Source organism: Epinephelus fuscoguttatus, linkage group LG11 (assembly GCF_011397635.1).
Source record: "Epinephelus fuscoguttatus linkage group LG11, E.fuscoguttatus.final_Chr_v1".
Classification (NCBI taxonomy): domain Eukaryota; kingdom Metazoa; phylum Chordata; class Actinopteri; order Perciformes; family Serranidae; genus Epinephelus; species Epinephelus fuscoguttatus.
The window spans coordinates 30,470,474-30,489,578 of record NC_064762.1 but is presented as its reverse complement, the minus strand read 5'-3'; the positions used below and the strand labels follow the sequence as shown (position 1 = coordinate 30,489,578).

General features: G+C 40.7%; 1 protein-coding gene across 2 annotated transcripts in view; it reads right to left on the bottom strand.

The window, feature by feature from the left end:
* galnt14 (UDP-N-acetyl-alpha-D-galactosamine:polypeptide N-acetylgalactosaminyltransferase 14 (GalNAc-T14)) overlaps positions 1–19,105 on the bottom strand; it is a 203,453-nt gene that overhangs the window by 22,528 nt on the left and 161,820 nt on the right. For both annotated transcript variants that reach the window (XM_049589775.1, XM_049589774.1), the window contains 5 exons: positions 16,438–16,522; positions 12,254–12,357; positions 8,908–9,034; positions 2,184–2,276; positions 964–1,047 (listed from right to left, as the gene is read on the bottom strand). In XM_049589775.1, coding sequence (XP_049445732.1) covers positions 964–1,047; positions 2,184–2,276; positions 8,908–9,034; positions 12,254–12,357; positions 16,438–16,522 — 493 coding nt within the window. The remainder of the gene's footprint in view (positions 1–963; positions 1,048–2,183; positions 2,277–8,907; positions 9,035–12,253; positions 12,358–16,437; positions 16,523–19,105) is intronic.

Genomic DNA, 19,105 nt, shown 5'->3' with positions numbered 1-19,105 from the left:
ATGAAATGTAAAATAACAGAATCTTAAACATGGCAAAAATGTGAATAATTGAGATAAACCATCCAAATTCTGTGATAAATTGCAATTTCACAAAAATATAATTTGACAGTCCTAATATTAACTGTATTTCCTGAATTACCTTTGTTTTAAAATCTATTACTTTAGTTTCACATGTATGAAATGTCAGAATTTTTTGAACAGCTCATGGGTATTAGCCTATAGGAATTTCTGTTTCAGGTTGTGCTGTGGATCTTGTGTCAACAGATCTGGTTGCAGGACTAATTGGTCATATGTGCAGGTGGCAGATGTGGTACTGCACATCACAGTTCCAGTCTGTGAGCAGGTCTTGATAAGCAGACCTTTGCAGGACTATGGCCTATCATTTATTATACCTAGTTTTCTTTTGAGGTCCCTGGGGACGTTGGGGGCATAAACCTGGAGGACAGAGCCAAAACCCAAGAGACAGATTAAAAACAGAATATAGACTTATAGAAACTTTGCAAAACTTGACTGTGTCACATCTTTCGAACACCAGTTCATTACGCTGGTTTTGCAGACATGATATAGCTCTTCCAGAGCCAGAAGACATCATACATATAACTGTTTTCACAGGCTGAGTAGTCCTCCCAATCATGAATACACTGACCTGATGTGTAAAGTCAGTGGCATTCCCCTTTAAAAGTTAGAAAACAAACAGACACAAACACCAAAAAAAGTAATAAAAATGATCTTATCTTTAAAACACTCCAGACAATAATAAAGCCAGATTTGGTGTCAGTCTTGAAATTTCTCTCTCTGTTGTGTGCTCAGCAGAAGCACTCCCTGGACAGATAAGACACACACAAACACACACAGACACAGAGACACAGACACAGACACAGACACAGAGACACAGACACAGACACAGACACAGACACACACACACACACACACACACACACACACACACACACACACTCTTACTTTAGCTCTGGATAGACGTTGTCCAAGTACCACTTAAAGGATTTGCACTTGAGCTTCTTGCGGAGTTCCACTCTGCCTCGGATGCTGGTGACACACACACAAATACACACACAAACACACAAACGCAGACAGTCAGATAAAGAGAAAAGCAGACAGATAGACAGTCAATCAGATAGACAGAAGCCTTTTCACTAATACTCAGACCTGGAGAAGTATCCAAAGACAGAAGAAAATTGTCTTAGATAGGGAAAAACGAACGTACAACCAGGACAAATAATGGAGTGTGTGATGTGAAAAGGCAGGTAAAACCTTACAGCTGTGTTTAAATGTCAATGTTTACCTGTGTCTGATAGATAAACACTGACATTTAAGCACTGCTGTGGGCTTTAATGTCTATTCCTGCTGTGTTTGCATGAGTCTTGTATTAAATCACATTGTGGGGACTTTCCTCCCATTTGGGGACAAAACACTGAACCGAGGTAAATCATTTATTTAAGACTTAAGACTTTCTGTTTAAAGAGTAACAAAATAAAAGCAATGTTTCAGTTAAACTTAAACTGGACATCAGCAAAAACATAATTTTCAGGGGCATTTAAGTTAACTCTTTAACGTTAGGGTAAATGTTCAGGGATTGAATTATGGCTCCCTATTCACTCCTGTTAGTATCTCTGGTTATATTAGTCCATTGTGAGCACTGTTGCAAATCAATATACAGGGCTACTTTATGGCCCTATTTGAGTCACAGGATTTTTGCATCATTGTGATGGAGTACAGCTGCAGAAGCTGTTAGGAGCACTTAACTCCTTTTAGGAGTTTATATTTCTGTCACCTTCAGCAAGTTGCAACAATCTGTATAGCCGTGCCAATCCACCCTTGTTTCAGATGAAAAAGGCAATTTATTAAAGTCTGTTTCTTTCATTACAAACAACAAATAAAGAACATAAAGGAGGACAACAAAGGAACCCAGCCAGAAACAAAGTGGGACTGTTGCAGTTAAATGGTATGCACCTTAAACCACTAGACATGGCAATTTGGCAATCAATCAAAAGCATCGCCACCAACATTACCTACAAAGCGCAGATTGGCACGTGTTTTTCCAACTGGACAGTCAGCCTTTAACAAGAACAACACCAGTCCTGATTAAGATGGGCAGAGAGGTCTGGAATCAGGCCAGTCACCAGTCTGAATATCAAGTGTGTGTCTATTGTGTGTGTTCTTACTCTCCGTAGGATTTCCCTCGTGCTGCAGGCCGAGCAGAGTAGTAAAAGAGACGAAAGTCATCCATCCACACCTCAGCTGTGCGACGTGTGTTCCTGTAACCACACACATGTAGAGTTAAGACCGTGGTACCTTGCAATCTAATTTCGTGCTACAGTATTTCCACCTCGTGTCATATTTGGACTGAAACTCATTCATGCTGGTGGCAATATTAGGGATGCACCGAATATTCAGTAACCGAATATATTCGGCCGAATATTGCAAAAAAACACACTTTCGGTATTCGGTGGAATAAGTGAAAAGCAAGGCCGAATAATAGTGCCGTGTTTTGATAATGCAATCAAACAGCGTGCGGTGTAAAATGTCGGCAGTGTGGCGATATTTTACTCCGTCCGTCACCACACTTGCATTTGCGACTAAAAATAGTTTTGTGCGAGCAAAATAAATCATTCAGCACACTGTACAAGTACAGATTTCAACCAGCAGCAGCAATACGGCAGCCATAGTGCTCTGCAGCGCAAGATAAGACTTACTGGCGACGGAGAAGTCCGGCTCCAATAATGTCCTCTTCTTGGCGTCATGACTGCCCAGTAGTACCTGCATGGCTGTTTCAAGACACTCTGGGGGCCCCAGGCAAGAGGCACCTTGGAGGCCCCCCCCCCTGCCTCTAGGGTGACTAGGTCCCAATAAACCAAATGTGGGACAAGGAGTAGGTTTGTGAGGGACAATGTGGGACACCCGCCCCAGCGCAAAGTTTAGTCATCAGAGACTTGTCCCGGACCCACGGTACGATACCAGTGAAATCATGGTTCTGAGTAGTATAACGATGCCACAACGAAAATGAGGCAGATGTGCCTTTTGTCATTTATAAAAAGATAAATCACTTTTCTATAATACATCAATGATATTTCAATAGAATAACTTACTTATTGACTTATTCATACTTCAAAAACAGCATCAATAAGTGATTAACATAGGGGGGATCAAAATAAAATAAATAAATAAAATAAAAATCAACCAGCCAAGTGCGGTGAGGTTTGTGTGCCGTTACCTGCCACAAAGAGAAAAATGTGAACGGCTCGTTTCTCCTCTGACACAACACATACCTGTGTGCCGCCACGGCTCGGCTGTTCAGGTATTTCTGGGCAGTCATGAAAGCAGCATATTGAGTGCCAGGTGGCCAGCGCATGCCGTTATTGACCAGCGCACGCTGTTATTGGATGGCGCATGGACACGCACCCTCTTGCGATTGGACTTTGAATTTATCCCACAGTAGTGGTACCGTGAGGTACCGTAGTACTATGGTACTCCAACAATGCTAGCGCGGGTGGCAACCAATCATGCGGGACATGGTCTCAATTTGCGTGATGCGTGAAAAGAGACAGAAATGCTGTGCAGTCCCGCACAATGCGGGGCGTCTGGTCACCCTTCTTCCACTGCCACTCGCAAGCAGCAGCTAGTAGGGGGCCCCATTAGGGGGGATTCCAACGTGTTGTCGTTGTTGCAGTGTCTATAGGGGTTCCATCATATTGTCATTGATATGGACCAATGTTAGCCGTCTCTGGGGGCCCCCTTCCAGCTCGGGGCCCTAGGCAATTACCTAGTTTGCCTGTCCGGTTGCGATAGCCCTGAGTACCTGGACAGCCGAGCCGTGGCGGCACACAGGTATGTGACGTGTCAGAGGAGAAACGAGCCATTCACATTTCTCTCTTTGTGTCAGTAACGGCCCACAAACCTCACCGCACTTTAGGGACTGTTCTTTACTTATGAAGGGACTGTTCTTTACTTATCAGGGGAGGAGGGTGGCTGGTTGATTTTTATTTCATTTATTTATTTTATTTTGATCCCCCCTATGTTAATCACTTATTGATGCTGTTTTTGAAGTATGAATAAGTCAATAATTTATTCCATTGAAATATTATTGATGTATTATAGAAAAGTAATTTATCTTTTTTTAAATGACAAAAGGCACATCTGCCTCATTTTCGCTGTGGTATCGTGATACTACTCAGAACCGTGATACTTTCACTGGTATCGTACCGTGGGTCCCAATTTTGGTACCGTGACAACACTAATCTGGAGGGGGTTCATCTGCAAAAACGAATGAAAAACTACACAACGGTACTCGGTATTCGGCCAAGCGTTTAATTTTATTCGGCTTCGGCCACAAATTTTCATTTCGGTGCATCCCTAAAAAACATAGGAAACTTTGCCATAATTTCATGATGCAGGTGTGAATGTGTTTGATGAAATGCAGTTTGGGACACTGAGGTAATTCATTAATCACACATGAGTACGAAAACAGAGTATGAAAACCAACAGAACAGCTTCATCACAAATAGAAAAAAAAAAAAAAAACTTTCGCTCCCTGTCAATGTTTGGGGATGATATGTGATGTTGGGTTAGGCAGTTTTACTTACACTGGTAACACTGTGCAACAATCCTATAATAACCTTTTAGCATGTTGTACTTCAAGTGGTCTGAGAAAAAACTAGACTCCTGCACCTCCTCTTGGCACGGTTTTCACAGGTCATTTCAGAGAGAGGGCATTTCTGTTAGCTGTTATTCAAATGCAGATGTACATGCACGTCCCTTCAGTGAAGGCCTGATTTGGCAGAGAATCCTGCAGACAACGTGGCTGTACCAGCATTGGTAACAACCGCTACACAGCAAAGCAACCCAAAAAAGGAAGACAGACTTATCAAAAATAAAATCTAAAAGAGAGTCTGACAATAAACAAAATGAAACACGTGTCAACATCGGAGAAGGAGTTCAGAGATAGAGAGAATATGTTGCTAATACTTTAACATTCTGCTAACCAGAGCCAAAGACTCAACACTGCGGCTTCAAGTTCATGTTTATGTAGCTAATTTTAACTAGAGCTTCGAATCAGTGTGTTCTCTGCCTCACTCCCTGCCACTACAGACCAACTTGCTGGGAGGAAAGCGGACAGCAGCTCTGGAGACAGACACCCAGTCAGCGGCTGCAGCAACCTGAATCCAGCCAGGACCGAAGGGACCCCACCACTCTGACTCCCCGCTGGATCACCAAACGTTCTGTTGCTGCTGTTACACAGGTTAGACCTGGTGCTGCTGCTGGCCACCAGTCCACTGTTACACTCATTCCTGTGGGGGGTGCGCTGGCCAAATTGAGCCGCTACAGCTGCCGACTGACGGTCTGTTTCCAGAGCTGCTACTCACTGTCCTTCCAGTGAAACAGTCCACAGTGGTAGGGAGCAAGGCAAAGAGACTGGGGTGGTTAGCTAGCTGATTCTTGTCTCAATTCTAGTCTGATGAACAGAGAAAGAGAGGGCGGGGCAAGGGGAGACTGAGTGAATGCTCTATGCACAACTTTACAATGACATAACATTAAATAAATAAATGTATGTGAAACACTGGGTTACTTTATGAAGCATGTGCATATGCCCATGCTCATCTGGTGTGAGGGGTTTAGGGCTTCAGCTTTAAATGCTGAAATGAGAAACAAGTGATACATGTGTGATGTGAGATGTGATGTAAGTCAGGTCTGTCCTCTCCATCAACAGTTTGGACCCAGCTGAATCACAGTGAGGTGGAGGAGAGGCTGCAGGAGGGAGGAGGGAAGGAAACAAGTAAAATCAGACATCAACAGTCATCACCTGCTGCCTTTAAGCACACAGCTCTGGTGCAGGGACAACAGTCTCGCTGATCTGATTGCATTCGATCACAACTCCTACCATTTACTAGTGTTTGTCCTTGCTCAGACAGGATATTCAGATACAGACTGCACGTTTATACCTGATGTAAATCCCGCCGACTGCTGTATCTCTCATTCGATTCAGATCTGTTCAACTCAGTGCGCTTTATTCACCCACATTGCACAAACAGCGGGGCACTATTTCTCTATCTCTCGCTCTTATTCACTCCTTTTTCCCCTCATTCTCTTTTTCTCTCTCTGTCTCTGTAGTAATTAGCTATTAGCTGAGTTTCTCTGAGCTGTGAACTATCTCATTGAAATGACAGAAACCCTCCATTACAGGCATTACACACGCTGGCTGTGGCGGTTTAATGAAAGGGGAAGAGAGAGAGGATATGAGATGCTTGTGGGCGTATAAACATAAATACGTGTCACACACAGGCTTACAATTAAAAAATCACTCATTGCACACACACATATACACACATACACATGAGGACACAGCAGCAGGCCTCTGCGAGGGAGGAAACAGCATAATCTTTGTAATCGAATTATTAAGCAGCTCTTTTTATTTAGCATATTCATAACCCAGACTGCCAGCGACGAGCCTCCAGCTAATTAACCGGCAGAGCAACACGCGAGCAGACAACTGCAGCTTTGTTTGGGAGATCGGCGCTGATCACAAACATCAGGCCATCGTGATACGAATAAAAGCCATCATCATTCGCACAGAACAGATGTTGCCTCGGTAACGGCCAAAAGGGAGCGGAATGAGCAACTGAACAGCCCAAAAAAAAAAGAAAAAAGAAAAAAGAAAAGTCTCAGTGTTGGTGTGGATTAGCTGGTTGACACAAAACAATAAGTTTATATGAGCCGTTTGCGGAAGCTTTGCTCCAAAGTGCTGTTCAGCAGCAGGGGCCCTCATTTTGGGAGCTGAACCCCTCCAACCTGGCAGCATTAGTGCCTTGCTCCGCCCATTAAGCCACAAAGGGAATGAAACTTCCAACCTCTGGCGGTGTTAATGCCTTGCTCACATGCTGAGGTTTAGGAATTACTGAACTGTTAAAGGAATAATACGCCGGATAAATCGTCGGTCTGTGGCTCTCTGTGGATCCCGGGAGTTATTTTGTGATGAAGTGCTGTAATTTAGTTTTCTGTGAACTCACTCTCTCCATCTTCTGCTACAGTTTGTCATTTACAGTGTTTCCCAGGATGCTTTTCAATACATGCCTCGGCTTGATATTGGTTTTTCTGGGTATATTCACCAACAAAAGGAGGAGCAATTTATAAAACATACTTTGAATATTAAAGAATGTATTTTTTCTTGTGTGACCTCGTGGAAGACACAAGTATTGTCTTCCAATTCCATACCATTTCTGTTCTTCTTCCTTACTATAAAACACTTTGATGAATACACCACACAACGATGTTGAAAGTGCACTCAATTTTGTAATCTGAATGGGACCAGCATCCTTATTGTAGCCATGATTAATCTATTTATATGAGATCAATTCACATGCAGTCTGAGCACATTAGTCCTGTTAATGGATTATTGGACTGCCTGTAAACATCTTTCTGTTTGAACTGTTTGAAAGGGGCAGAGAACAGAATACAGCTTATGCTAATAGGATAATATTGTACTTGCAGCTCAAAGGCTCCCAGGCAGCTGTAAATCCACTTTAACAATGATGTGAACAGCTTTCCGTGGCTGTGACACACAGCTCAGAGTGCAAACGCTGCACGTCTGTTTCCTGCGTATTATATCAGTCAAACTGAATCAGTGAGCAGGACAGTTAGTGGGATTATGACTTACGTCAGTAGGTTAGTGTGTGAGTGCACACCAAGTGATTTTTAAATATTGACAGACACGTCTGACCAATAGTTTGTTAGTTTAGTTCTAAAGTTAGTAAATCACGGGTTAATTTAGGACTCATGTCAGCTAATATGGGATCCACAAAATTATTAAAACTTAAAAGACACCTAAAGACTCTGATCTATTTCAAAAACTAGAGCTGCAATAACAATTGTGTTAATTCAGGAAAAAAGAGCTGACCTTTTTTGTTTTTCCTCAGGTGAATGCATTATGCTTCCAAGTAACTAGACCAGAAGGCAATGATCAGAGTCCTTAAAGGGGAACTATGCCCATTTACAAAATCCATACATGTTATTTCTATGGCTAAGATGGTCCAAATGTGTAAACAAACAACTCTGTCGCATATCCAAAACCTAGAGTGCTAAAACTTAAATGTGTGATGTCATAGGGTATAAAGTCTGGAGCTGCTCCATAAACAATGAATTGGGAAAGATGGTCTGGGTGACACTGAGAGCATCCAGGGGAGTGTTCTGAGAATATGGGTACAGTTTCTGTGTCAGAACTGAGATCAGTACAATAGAAGAAAGCTTATTAAAGTATAAAAAAGAGAGCAAACATTTGGTGGGTCCACAAAATCCGTCTCCCATTTACTGTGCATGAAACAGCTCCAGACTTTGTAACCTGTGACATCAGAAGTTTGAGACTTTCCTCTGGTTTCTAGCTTTGAGAGACAGCAGCTCAAGTTCACCTAAACTGACTGAACTTTCCTCGACCATAGAAATAACATAGTCAAATTCTTAATTTAGGTGGTGTTCCTCTGTAATCACCACGCACTGTATGAATTCAACTCAGAACTGTAAACACCAACTGACCCAGACTTGGTCAAACGTGGTCTGATCAGATGTGTACCTCAAATCAAGTAGGCACTCCTGGTCAAACTTCACTTACTTCCAAGGTGCATAGGCACAAGAAGTCAAAACTTGCAACACTTGCAGTATAGGGACAATGCAGATCACCCGCTGAAATATGTTGATCTCTAATACACTTGATTTTTTGTACTACAAGTTTTGCTGGAGTATAGACCTTTCCTGTGTGCTTTAAAGTGACAGAAATCAAGTAGACGTCTAATATAGATTCATTTATCAGCATATGTAAAAAATACCAAAAACAAAACAAAAAAAGAACTTAAAATGGAAATTCTGACATTATAATTAGTCAAAACACATCCAGAGACTTACTTAATGTACGTGTTGGCGTTACCCTCAGGGAAGACGTACGGGTGTTTCTTCCTGAAGACGTGACCCACTCTGCTGCAGGGCAGGATCTCCAAACTGCCGCCACACTGCCACACCCGGAACGAGATCTCTGCAATCAATTAAACACCCAACATTCAACCTGTATATTGTCTGTATGTTGTTATTTATTCTACATTTTTCCCAAGCCTCATTCTGGTGAATATAAATGGTGTTCTTCCTGCAACATATCATTGTTTCTTTTAATAGTCCAACAAAATGACAAACATCTCAACAAATCTCATCTCTGACACCATGTCAAGCATGTAGCTATAACCCTTTTTATGTAACAATATCTGCGTTTTTATTCTGATCTTTTTAAGTCTGTATTTTAGGGCTATCTTTACTTTGTGACACTCTGCTCTTACTCTTTCAACTAACTTGCTTATTTAAGATCATGGCAACTGGGTAACTTTACCTGCTCCCTTTGTGTGTAACCAGGATTGTTTGTTTGAGGCTTTGTCTTTTTCGTTCTGCGTCTCCTCGTTAGTTTCTTATCCTGCACATCACGGTTAAGTGGGCCAAACCTCCCTGAATATTTGATCATATGCTGACGGACTCTGATTTGTTTGTCTGATACTCTGTGTGTGTATGTTTGTGCAAGAATGCATATGTGTGTTGCATTACTGCTGTATATGCATGCATGTGTATTAGCCGACATGCATGTGTGTTCATCTGACCTGCTTACACTGTGCTCATTCTGTACATATCGTGTGTGTGTGTGTGTGTGAGTGTGTGTGTGGTAGATGTTAGTGTGGTGTAATTGACAGAGCTGCTGTCTGTCTGTGAGCTCAGAGGAGAGAAAGAGCAAAGTAAGAGTTTCCCCAAAGAACGAGATGCTGAGAACTTTACAAAGTTTAACAGCGACTGCGAGGGAGACAGAGAGAGCAGGAGGGAGGAAGTGAAAATGAGAGCATGGACTGAGTTTGATGAGGAAGAGGAGAGATGGAAGTAAAGATGAAACACCAGAGAGTACAAAGGAGAACAAGAAAAGTCAGTGAGATGCTGAGATACTGACACAGAGCCTGTGAGACTGACAGAAACATGACTGAGAGCAAATGAGTGTGTGTGTGTGTGTGTGTGTGCGTCAGAGACACACAGAGAGAGAGAGAGGGGGGAAAAAACAGGCTAACAGTCTTTCATTGATCTGAGAAAAGCAGCAGTACAGCAACCAGCAAACTGACTCCAACACTCTATTACTGAGCAACCACACACACACACACACACACACACACACACACACACACACACACACACACACACACACACACACACAGATGACTGCAGGCAGGTAGCAGCAGGAGAGCCAGATGTTGCTGCTGGATGGTTGTCAGACTGCTTAAAGACTTTTCCTGCTGAATGAAAAGTTCACCTTTATTCAGCTGTTACTGAAATACTAACATTAATGGCTGATATTAAATAACCTTTAGATTCTTATCAGTTAAGTGACCAGCATAATCATTCCTTCCTTTTTTGTTATCTTCTCAGCTGCTCTCAAGCCATTAGTGCTCTGTCTTATCGTAGCTGATCTGAAAACCAACCCTCCCTCTTACAAATTATCATAACAGTTTAATTCTGATTTGTTTTGTAAAATGTGTTTTAGAGGAAACATAACTGTTGAAAAGAAACTTATGTCCACAGTCTGTGCTCATGTCTTGTTTGGTTTAAGCCAAAACTAAGGTTAAAACACTTGGTTAAAGGAGCTTTGCAAGATTCAGAGCGTTTGAGGTTTGACACAGCTCTCATGGAGGTGGTTGAGCTGGCGGCTAGCAGCTAACTGTGCTAACTTTGTAAACAAACTCAGATTACAACACACACAGATGTAGTGTGACTTCATTCTCTGCTCTGGACCCCATTACTCCACTATATCTTTACATAGCCATAGTGGTTTGCTGCTATATTAATGCTTTGAATGTTGCACACAGAACAGAATTTAAGACTAATGATTGCAGATTTGGTTAAATGTTAGCTGGCCTCTTACCTGTGTCGAATTTTTCAATATTTAAGACAATGATCTGTTCCTGGACTTAATCAAGAACTTTGTGGTGCCTAATAACAACTATAAAAACATGAGTCTTGCATAAAGACATAGTGTCAGCGGTGTAGTAATTGCAGAAGTCACATTCCTGACAAGACTTTTAGCTAATGTAAAATATGAATGTAAATTTTAGAAGACAGGGTTGCTAAAATTGTAATGAACAAATTAGAAATTCTTACCACCAAAATTAGCATTTCTTATAGCTGCACTGAGCTCATGAGGGCTTTGTGTACAAGTATGAGCATGTTGTTAAAATATAATCAGAATCAAATCCTCAAAAATAATTGAATACAAGACTTTGATTGAGTCAAATAAATATAAGTTTGCGATACTGTTTATATTGAGGAATCTTTCTCTTAAATAATATCTCTAATTGAACTGGAACTTTGTCCAAATTAATGATCCTTTTCTATTGATGTATCAAAGTAAATTATTTAGATACTGAAGTCACCAGATTAACCAAAAGCAAATTAACCCATATGGTAATTTTATCCATTGATAATTTCTCAATTGATTTTTCATAACATCTACAGCGTCACAATATATGCTTATACTATGATTTAAAACTACACATACTGTGATAGAGGATTGTATTGCACTGTAAACCATTAACATTAATATTAGGATTTATTTGGTGATTATATTTCAGTCAGCATATCTTCCAATAGATTCCTCAGAAATGTTAAAACTGATTTAAGTGAAAACAAGTGACTCATGGTGGTATCTGGTGTCTCTCAGCTTACAACGTTTTTAACTAGTAAAATCAATTAAAACATTTCTGCTTTTGGATGCACTGTGTGGTGACATGGTGAGATTAGTGCAATTTTTTTTTTAAACTTTTACCAGCTCTGGCAGAACGATGAGGAAAACATACTGTCGGACTATCAAAGTTGCTGAAGCCAAAAAAAAAAAAAAAAAAAAAAAATCAATTACAGCTCAGTATATATTTAAACCTTTTGAATTCTGGCTCAGAGAACGTAATTCTGATGTAATCATCCTACAACTCCAAAGTGAGACTTTGTTCTTTTATTCTGAGTAAACCGAAAAGAGAGATGAGAGAAATAAAGAGGGAGAGGATGGATCCATTGATTTTCTTTTTGGTAAATAAAACTGTAACACTGAAACATAACTGCTGACATGCTTTGATGCAAAGAGAAGACTAATGACTACATCCCAACCACTACATTTTCCTGGTCTCCTGTGTAATGATTTGTCAAGAGTGGTCAGCAATAAGGCACGCTGCCACTGACTTACCGAAGTTCTCCCCGCCCCAGATGTCCATAGCAGTGTCGTATTTGCCAAGGTGATTGAACCAGGACCTGTCAATCACAAAGAGGCCACCCGCAATGATGGGAGTCCTGTCAGAGAGAAAGAGACAGAAACAGAAAGAGACAGTTTGTGTGGTTTCACATTGGAAAACACAGTAACAAAGTCTCAGTTGTGTCATTGTATTGAACAATAAATCTTTTCTCACTGACGTTTGTGCTTGAATTTATCCAGACTGCAATCAAATCGAAAAGCAGACAGCCTCATTTACTAATTTTGTTGCTCTCTGTGTTTTCCAGAATAGACAAGAGCTTGTTGGTTTGCTGCCACAAACACACATGCACACAATCACAAACACACTCATATAAAACTGAGGCTGAATCATGATCTGGACAATGTCACAAGTGAATAGCTGAGGGCCAGCATGTGTCATCAAATACCCTCTGTTTATCATCAATTATCCCTGTCACCGCCTGCAAATAGCACTCTGTGTGTGTGCGTGTGTGTGAGTGTGTGAGATTGTGTGTCTGTATGTGGGTGGAAGCACATAAAACCTTTTCAAGCTCAATTTGTCCTTGTGTGTTTAAAGGAGTAGGCTATGGATGTATGTAACACGTTGTGCTTTGTATGCGACTGAGGGAATTAAATAGCATAAAATAACTTGGCAAATAAATGAAATGAGACAAGACTGGTGCGTATTTGTGTGTGTGTGTGTGTGTGTGTGTGTGTGTGTGTGTGTGTGTGTGTTCCTATACAGTACTTCTATCTTTGTGAAGACTGATCCACAAAGGCCGTTTTCAAGGTACAACTCTGGAAATCTATTCATGGTAGGGCTGGGCAATATGGCCACCCATGTTCTCAGGATAACATTTTCACATCAGACTGTAAAGATAATCAGTCCATTATCAGAATTATCACGATAAATGGCTGAGCTTTGATCCTGAGTGAAAGTTGAAGAAACTAAATGGTTAATTGTGATTTAAAACTATTCTTTATTGTCAAAACATGAGAAATATTTGCCAAACAGCAGAACATTTCACAAGTATGAGGTAGGTTCAAAACAATTATGATCTAATAATGTCAATAAATAGAAGAATGAATAAACAAAGACCGACTTTGATGATGCTGTGAAGTTGCATTATGTCATTTCATTTTGAGGAAGTAACAACCACAAGTGAGGTAAGCCAATGAAATGTTAACTTGCTAATTTACCAATAGATATGTCGACTGCCTGTACTGCTACAGTAGCTAACGTTATTTGGTGAATTCAATCGTGGGTTAGCCCAGTACTGTTACCCATCGTCAAGGCAATCATGTTAGAAGTAACTTAAAAAACGAGAGAGTTTGTGACACTGCTGCTATGTTGGATACACTTAAATGGAGTACCTAGCAATGCCCACTGGCTGCAACTATATTTCTGAAAACATTTGATGCCAGAAATAGACAATGCAGTGACAGAATCTTAACTCATATTTGACAGTTTGACCACAGTGCATGAGCAGAATGACATGACTGACAGCTGCGTTAGAGACTCCTTGACTGACTGGTTGTTTACATTCATGTAAACCACTGTAGATACAGTGACAGTTCTAGCCAGTTAACATCTATGGCTTGTTTTTTTTAGTAGATGATGCAGGCACACAACAATTGAGAGACATGACAGGAACAACACAATGTGGGAGACAAGACAGGTGTAAAAAATAATTGACACAAAAGACAAACACAGGCATATTGGCTGATTGGTACAATGTATGTAAACAGTGTACCAAAAGTGCCAATTTTATTATATTATAAGGTGCAATTACATTTTAAGGAAATTCTGACATTATTAGGAGCTAATGTCTTCACAAATGTAGTTTACAAATGTGTGTGTGTGTGTGTGTGTGTGTGTGTGTGTGTGTGTGTGTTCCCAGATGGACATGGTTAGTCAGTCTAGCCCCCGCAGATTGACACTGTGCAGACATTGCAGCACACTGGCATCCAGGTCAAGACAGACCATAGTAATAAACAAGTTACAACATGACAAACACACACACACACACACACACACACACACACACACCACCACCCGTCCATCTGGAAGCGTTTAACACTCCATCACCACTAAAAAAAACATGCACAAAGTCAGACAGTCACAAGTTGGCACAGCAGTAAATCTGGGTTTCTGCCACCAATCTGACTTATGAGGAAGGAACAGAGCCAAAGTTTATTATTTATAAATCACTGTGTGTGTGTGTGTGTGTGTGTGTGTGTGTGTGTGTGTGTGTGTGTGTGTGTGTGTGAGTTAAGGCGGAGGCTAAGACTCCTGCCTTCCTTTGTGTCTTCCTTGCCCAGCAGGTGGCGCTGCAGTAATGACAGGGGGATATATTTGTTTGTTACTGATTGTTGCAGAAAGGATTTGCACCATTTGTCATTTTAGCAGCAGTCGGTTGCCACAGCCCTGCAATTAACCACCACAGCCACAGAAAATGAGACATAGTGGATTTATATATTATCTTCACAGGTTCATTTCTGTTTTTATGCTCTGCTGTAATAGTCTATGATTGTGGGTTATGCCTGCCACATTCACATACAGGTGTAATACTTTGCAATGCATAAGTATACAGCAGCTGATGTTTATGGATCATAGAGTTTTCTTTAGTGCATTTTTGATGCATTGGAAATAGAGAATGATTTATCATGAAAATGTGAGATACACCTGTGCAGAAACAGGTAAACTCTACATATGGACGTACATGGTTGGATATAACTTTGAAACCTAATGTGAGCAAACATTCATTTGGGAGCTGTACGACAGTGACTGGTACATTTAAAACAGTTTGGCCTGCTCCTCAGTCTCAATGATCTGTGCAGCTCTTTGCTACCGTAAGGCCCTGACACACCCAACCGACTGTCAGTCGTCGTACAAAGTTGGGCTATTGGCGAGTGTCTGTCGCCCTCGTTAGTATAATGCGCCCCTCACCGTAACTCCTAGTTGCCCCCCTTTGGCCCTTTTTGGCCGATTCAACATATTGAATCGGACCAAACGACACAGCGAAATGAAATCACTCTGATTGGCAGTTCAGCTGAGCACACGAGACGAGAAACGGAAGTGAGGAAAGTAAACAAAGAGAGGGAGTGAGACCAAAACAAACTTGTTACATAAGGTAAGATTATTTTTTTTAAACAACTGAGCACTTTAGCAGAAACACTTCGTGATGGTTTCTGTTACTGTTCACTGGTGGACAATAAATATGCTCTGTTCTTTCAACATTGGATTGGATTGTTAATGTGCTTACTGGCTAATTAACGTCAAGACCCTCTTCCGGTTTCAGATTCTGAATGAGGATTATAGATGACCGACATCTGTTGGTGTGGAAAGTTATTTACTCTCTGTCGACTGTAGTCTCTGCCATGTGTTCATGTCAACTTGTTTGGCTGAGACATGGTGACATCAGGCAATGTTGCAGGAAGCCTTCATCGCTGCTAGTGTTCTGAAGTCAGTGTGGTGTGTCAGGGCCTTTATGGACACTCAGTGCAGATAAAGACTGGTCAATGTATAATAAAAGAATATTGTGAAATGATTTCAGTGGATATCAATTTAAGAGAAATGCATAGCGTTTGTATATCTTGAAACACTGTTAGCTCAGTATTATTAGTTATATTTTTTCCTCCCTCTGCAGACTGCTCAAAACTACTTGTCTGTACAGAATGGATCAAGTGCACGTACGCGCACCCACACACACACACACACACACACACACACACACACTTTGTGCACGCAGAAACACTCAGACCACATATAGCAGCAATTAAAACTCTCCACTCAAGCTTGAAAACTGGAAGTAAGGATCGGGGTTAAACGCCCACGTCAAACTTTCTCAGGCAAGTTTTCATGTATTTTCAGTATCTACTGAACTTAACGAACATAAGGGTAACTTCCTCACTTTTTCTGTGAATAGTTGGAGGAACTTTACATGTTAGAAACCAGCTTGATCTTTCAGATTTTAAAGAACCATCAGCAGAGGTGTCGATTCTTCTGTGTAACCATCAGGATTGGATTCTATCCCCTTTCCCTCTTTCTCCCTCACTCCTTGCCTCCTTCTCTCCTTTCTGTTCTTCTAATTGGATATGTACACTCTCTATACGCACTGGCATAATAGTGTATGTTTGTGTATATGTCAGTACGTTACTTGATTGGCTGGGTCGGGTCAGTCCGAATGGCTCTTTGTTCAGGCGACAGCTGCTCCCACTTAAAATGGAGACTCCAATCAAAACCTGAGGGAGACAAATATATACATACACATTATACTGTAGATCATGCTGTGCTATACCAAGGCTTTACTAAATTAAGATAAATGATGTATGATGAGGGAAGCAGTGGTGAAATACCATGACAGAATGGAATTCTGGTAGATTCACAAGTGTACTGATTGGTTTTCTAATTTTGTTAGAATATTTATACTGAACAAAAATTTTAACACTTTTGTCTTTGATCAATTTTTCAAAGGTTTAAATTAAAGAGCTAAGCCTTTTAATGATCTAAATAAATATAGTTCTCTCAATTTTTGGTTACAAATTTGTTAAAATCTACATTTGTGAGCACTTTTCCTTTTCCAAGATAATCCATCCACCGTGACATATCAAGATGCTGATTAAATGGCATCATGACTAGACAGATGTGCACTGAGATGTTTACAATAAAAGGTCATGTGCAGTTTGATCACACAACACAATGCCACAGATGTTGCAAGTTTTGACGGAGTGTGCCATTGGCTTTCTGACTGCAGGAATGTCCACCAGAGCTGTGGCCTGAGAACTTTATGTTCATTTTACTACCCTAAGCCATATTCATGTTGCTTCTTTGAATTTGGCAGTACATCCAAACATCCTCACAACACCAGAGCACATGTAACCACATCAGCTAAGGACCTCCACATCCAGCGTCTTCACCTGCAAGATCGTTTAAGTGTCCAATATAGCTCATACAACTACTAGTTTGCACAACCAAAGAATTTCTGCAAAAACTATCAAATTCGTGACCAAAATTTGAGAGAAATATATCTATTGAGTGCATGAAAAAAGTCTTAGATCTCTACCTCAAACCTTTGAAAAATGGGAACAAAAAAACCCAAAGTGTTGCATTTAAATTTTATTCCGTATACATAACAAATAAAAATAATAATAAAATAATAGATAACACACATCCAGCCATATTTCCCTTTGCTGATATTGTGGAAAATACTCAAAATGTACATAGCAACATTCACAGTTAAAAAAGGGGTAGGATTTATTGATTTATTTATTGAGACCATCAGATAACTTAAATTTACTTTGATTTCTGTCTTTTGAATTATTATGTACTTCCTTTGTCAATAATTCATCTGTTTCAGTGTGTGTGGAAGTACGAACAAGCAAACAAACGTGTGTGCACGTGTGTGTGGGCTTGTGTAGGTGAGTGTATGTGTGTGTGTTTGCTGATAAGGCAGTCCAGCAGGCCAAGGAGTTGCTACCACAGCACTCCCATCCCCCATCTGTGAGTGTGTGTGTGTGTGTGTGTGTGTGTGTGTGTGTGTGTGTGTGAGTGTGTCTCAACATGCGTGTGTGAGTGTCTGGATCAATGAAAGTCCATCTTATAACCATCTTTTTTATGTTATGAGCGACAGCTTCATCTATAATTAAAATGTCCTTCGTGAGCCCGACTATCACCATCGATTTCGACAACCCCTTTGTGAGCATCTGTGTGTGCAAGAGAGAGAAAGCGGGAGAGAGCCACAGACAGGGCTATTATCAGCATTGATTGGCGGATCGCTGTTACCAGGAGAAGAAGATCAGAATAAGACAGGCTAATGGAAAGAGAGAAGGACGATGAAGCTCTCAGGAGAGACTGGCTTCAGAAAAAAAGTGAGGGATGACAGACAGGCGGAGAACACTGTTGTGTGTTGTTCTGGTGCGTTATCAGACCATTTGGTTTTAGCTCATCTGTAACTGCAGAATCTTGTCGAGCTTAAGAGGAAAAGGCCCTCCTCAGATTGTCTGTTCTACATCATCAATCTGTGATGCTCTGTGCATTAGAGGACAAGTTACTGATTCAGCCACAAAAACCTGCGTCCTCCACTTCCTCTGCTATTAGCGATTATTTGGTATAAAGCTTTCAAAACTGCATTTCAGCAACGCACAAATAATTATCCTTGAACTGGCATTTTCAAATAGAGGACACTGGCATATAAGTCATCTTTAAGTGGACAGCAATTTCTGATATGGTGGGCGAGCATAAAATGGAGGAGCATTTATATACACTCCCTGATTTTGCTATATATCTGTCTCAAGCTGCAAAGTGAGAGAAGCTTTTGCTGATGTCCAGGTTTTTGGAGGTGCAGTTCCTGTTCATTGTTCGTATAGGCAGGTGACTGACAGCTGGAGCACATCGACGGATGGTTTCTCTTGTTTTGTTTTATTTCAGGTGTAATGTCAAAATTCCTGTACATTAATAAAGTAAATTATGACAGACTTTGGCAGAGATAAAATGGATAGAATGGGATGGGTTTTTTTTCATTGTTATTTCTGTTGTTTTTACAGTCAAATAGATGTTGAACATTTAAAACAAATTAATAAACACAAAGAAATAGTAAAAAAATAATGCACTTTTGCAGGGTTTAAATCTTCAGTACAAAAGATGAGCAATGGTGTTAGAAATATCTAGAAAGGTATCAGACTGTGTACATAAAAACAGGTGCAAAGTCAGTAATGATTTACAACAAAGTTCTAATTTCAAACTCATCAAATACTGCCACTTTGTCAGTGATTTTGGCATCAGATACCACTTAAAGGCACCTTTTGCGGCAATGTGGTATGCCGCCG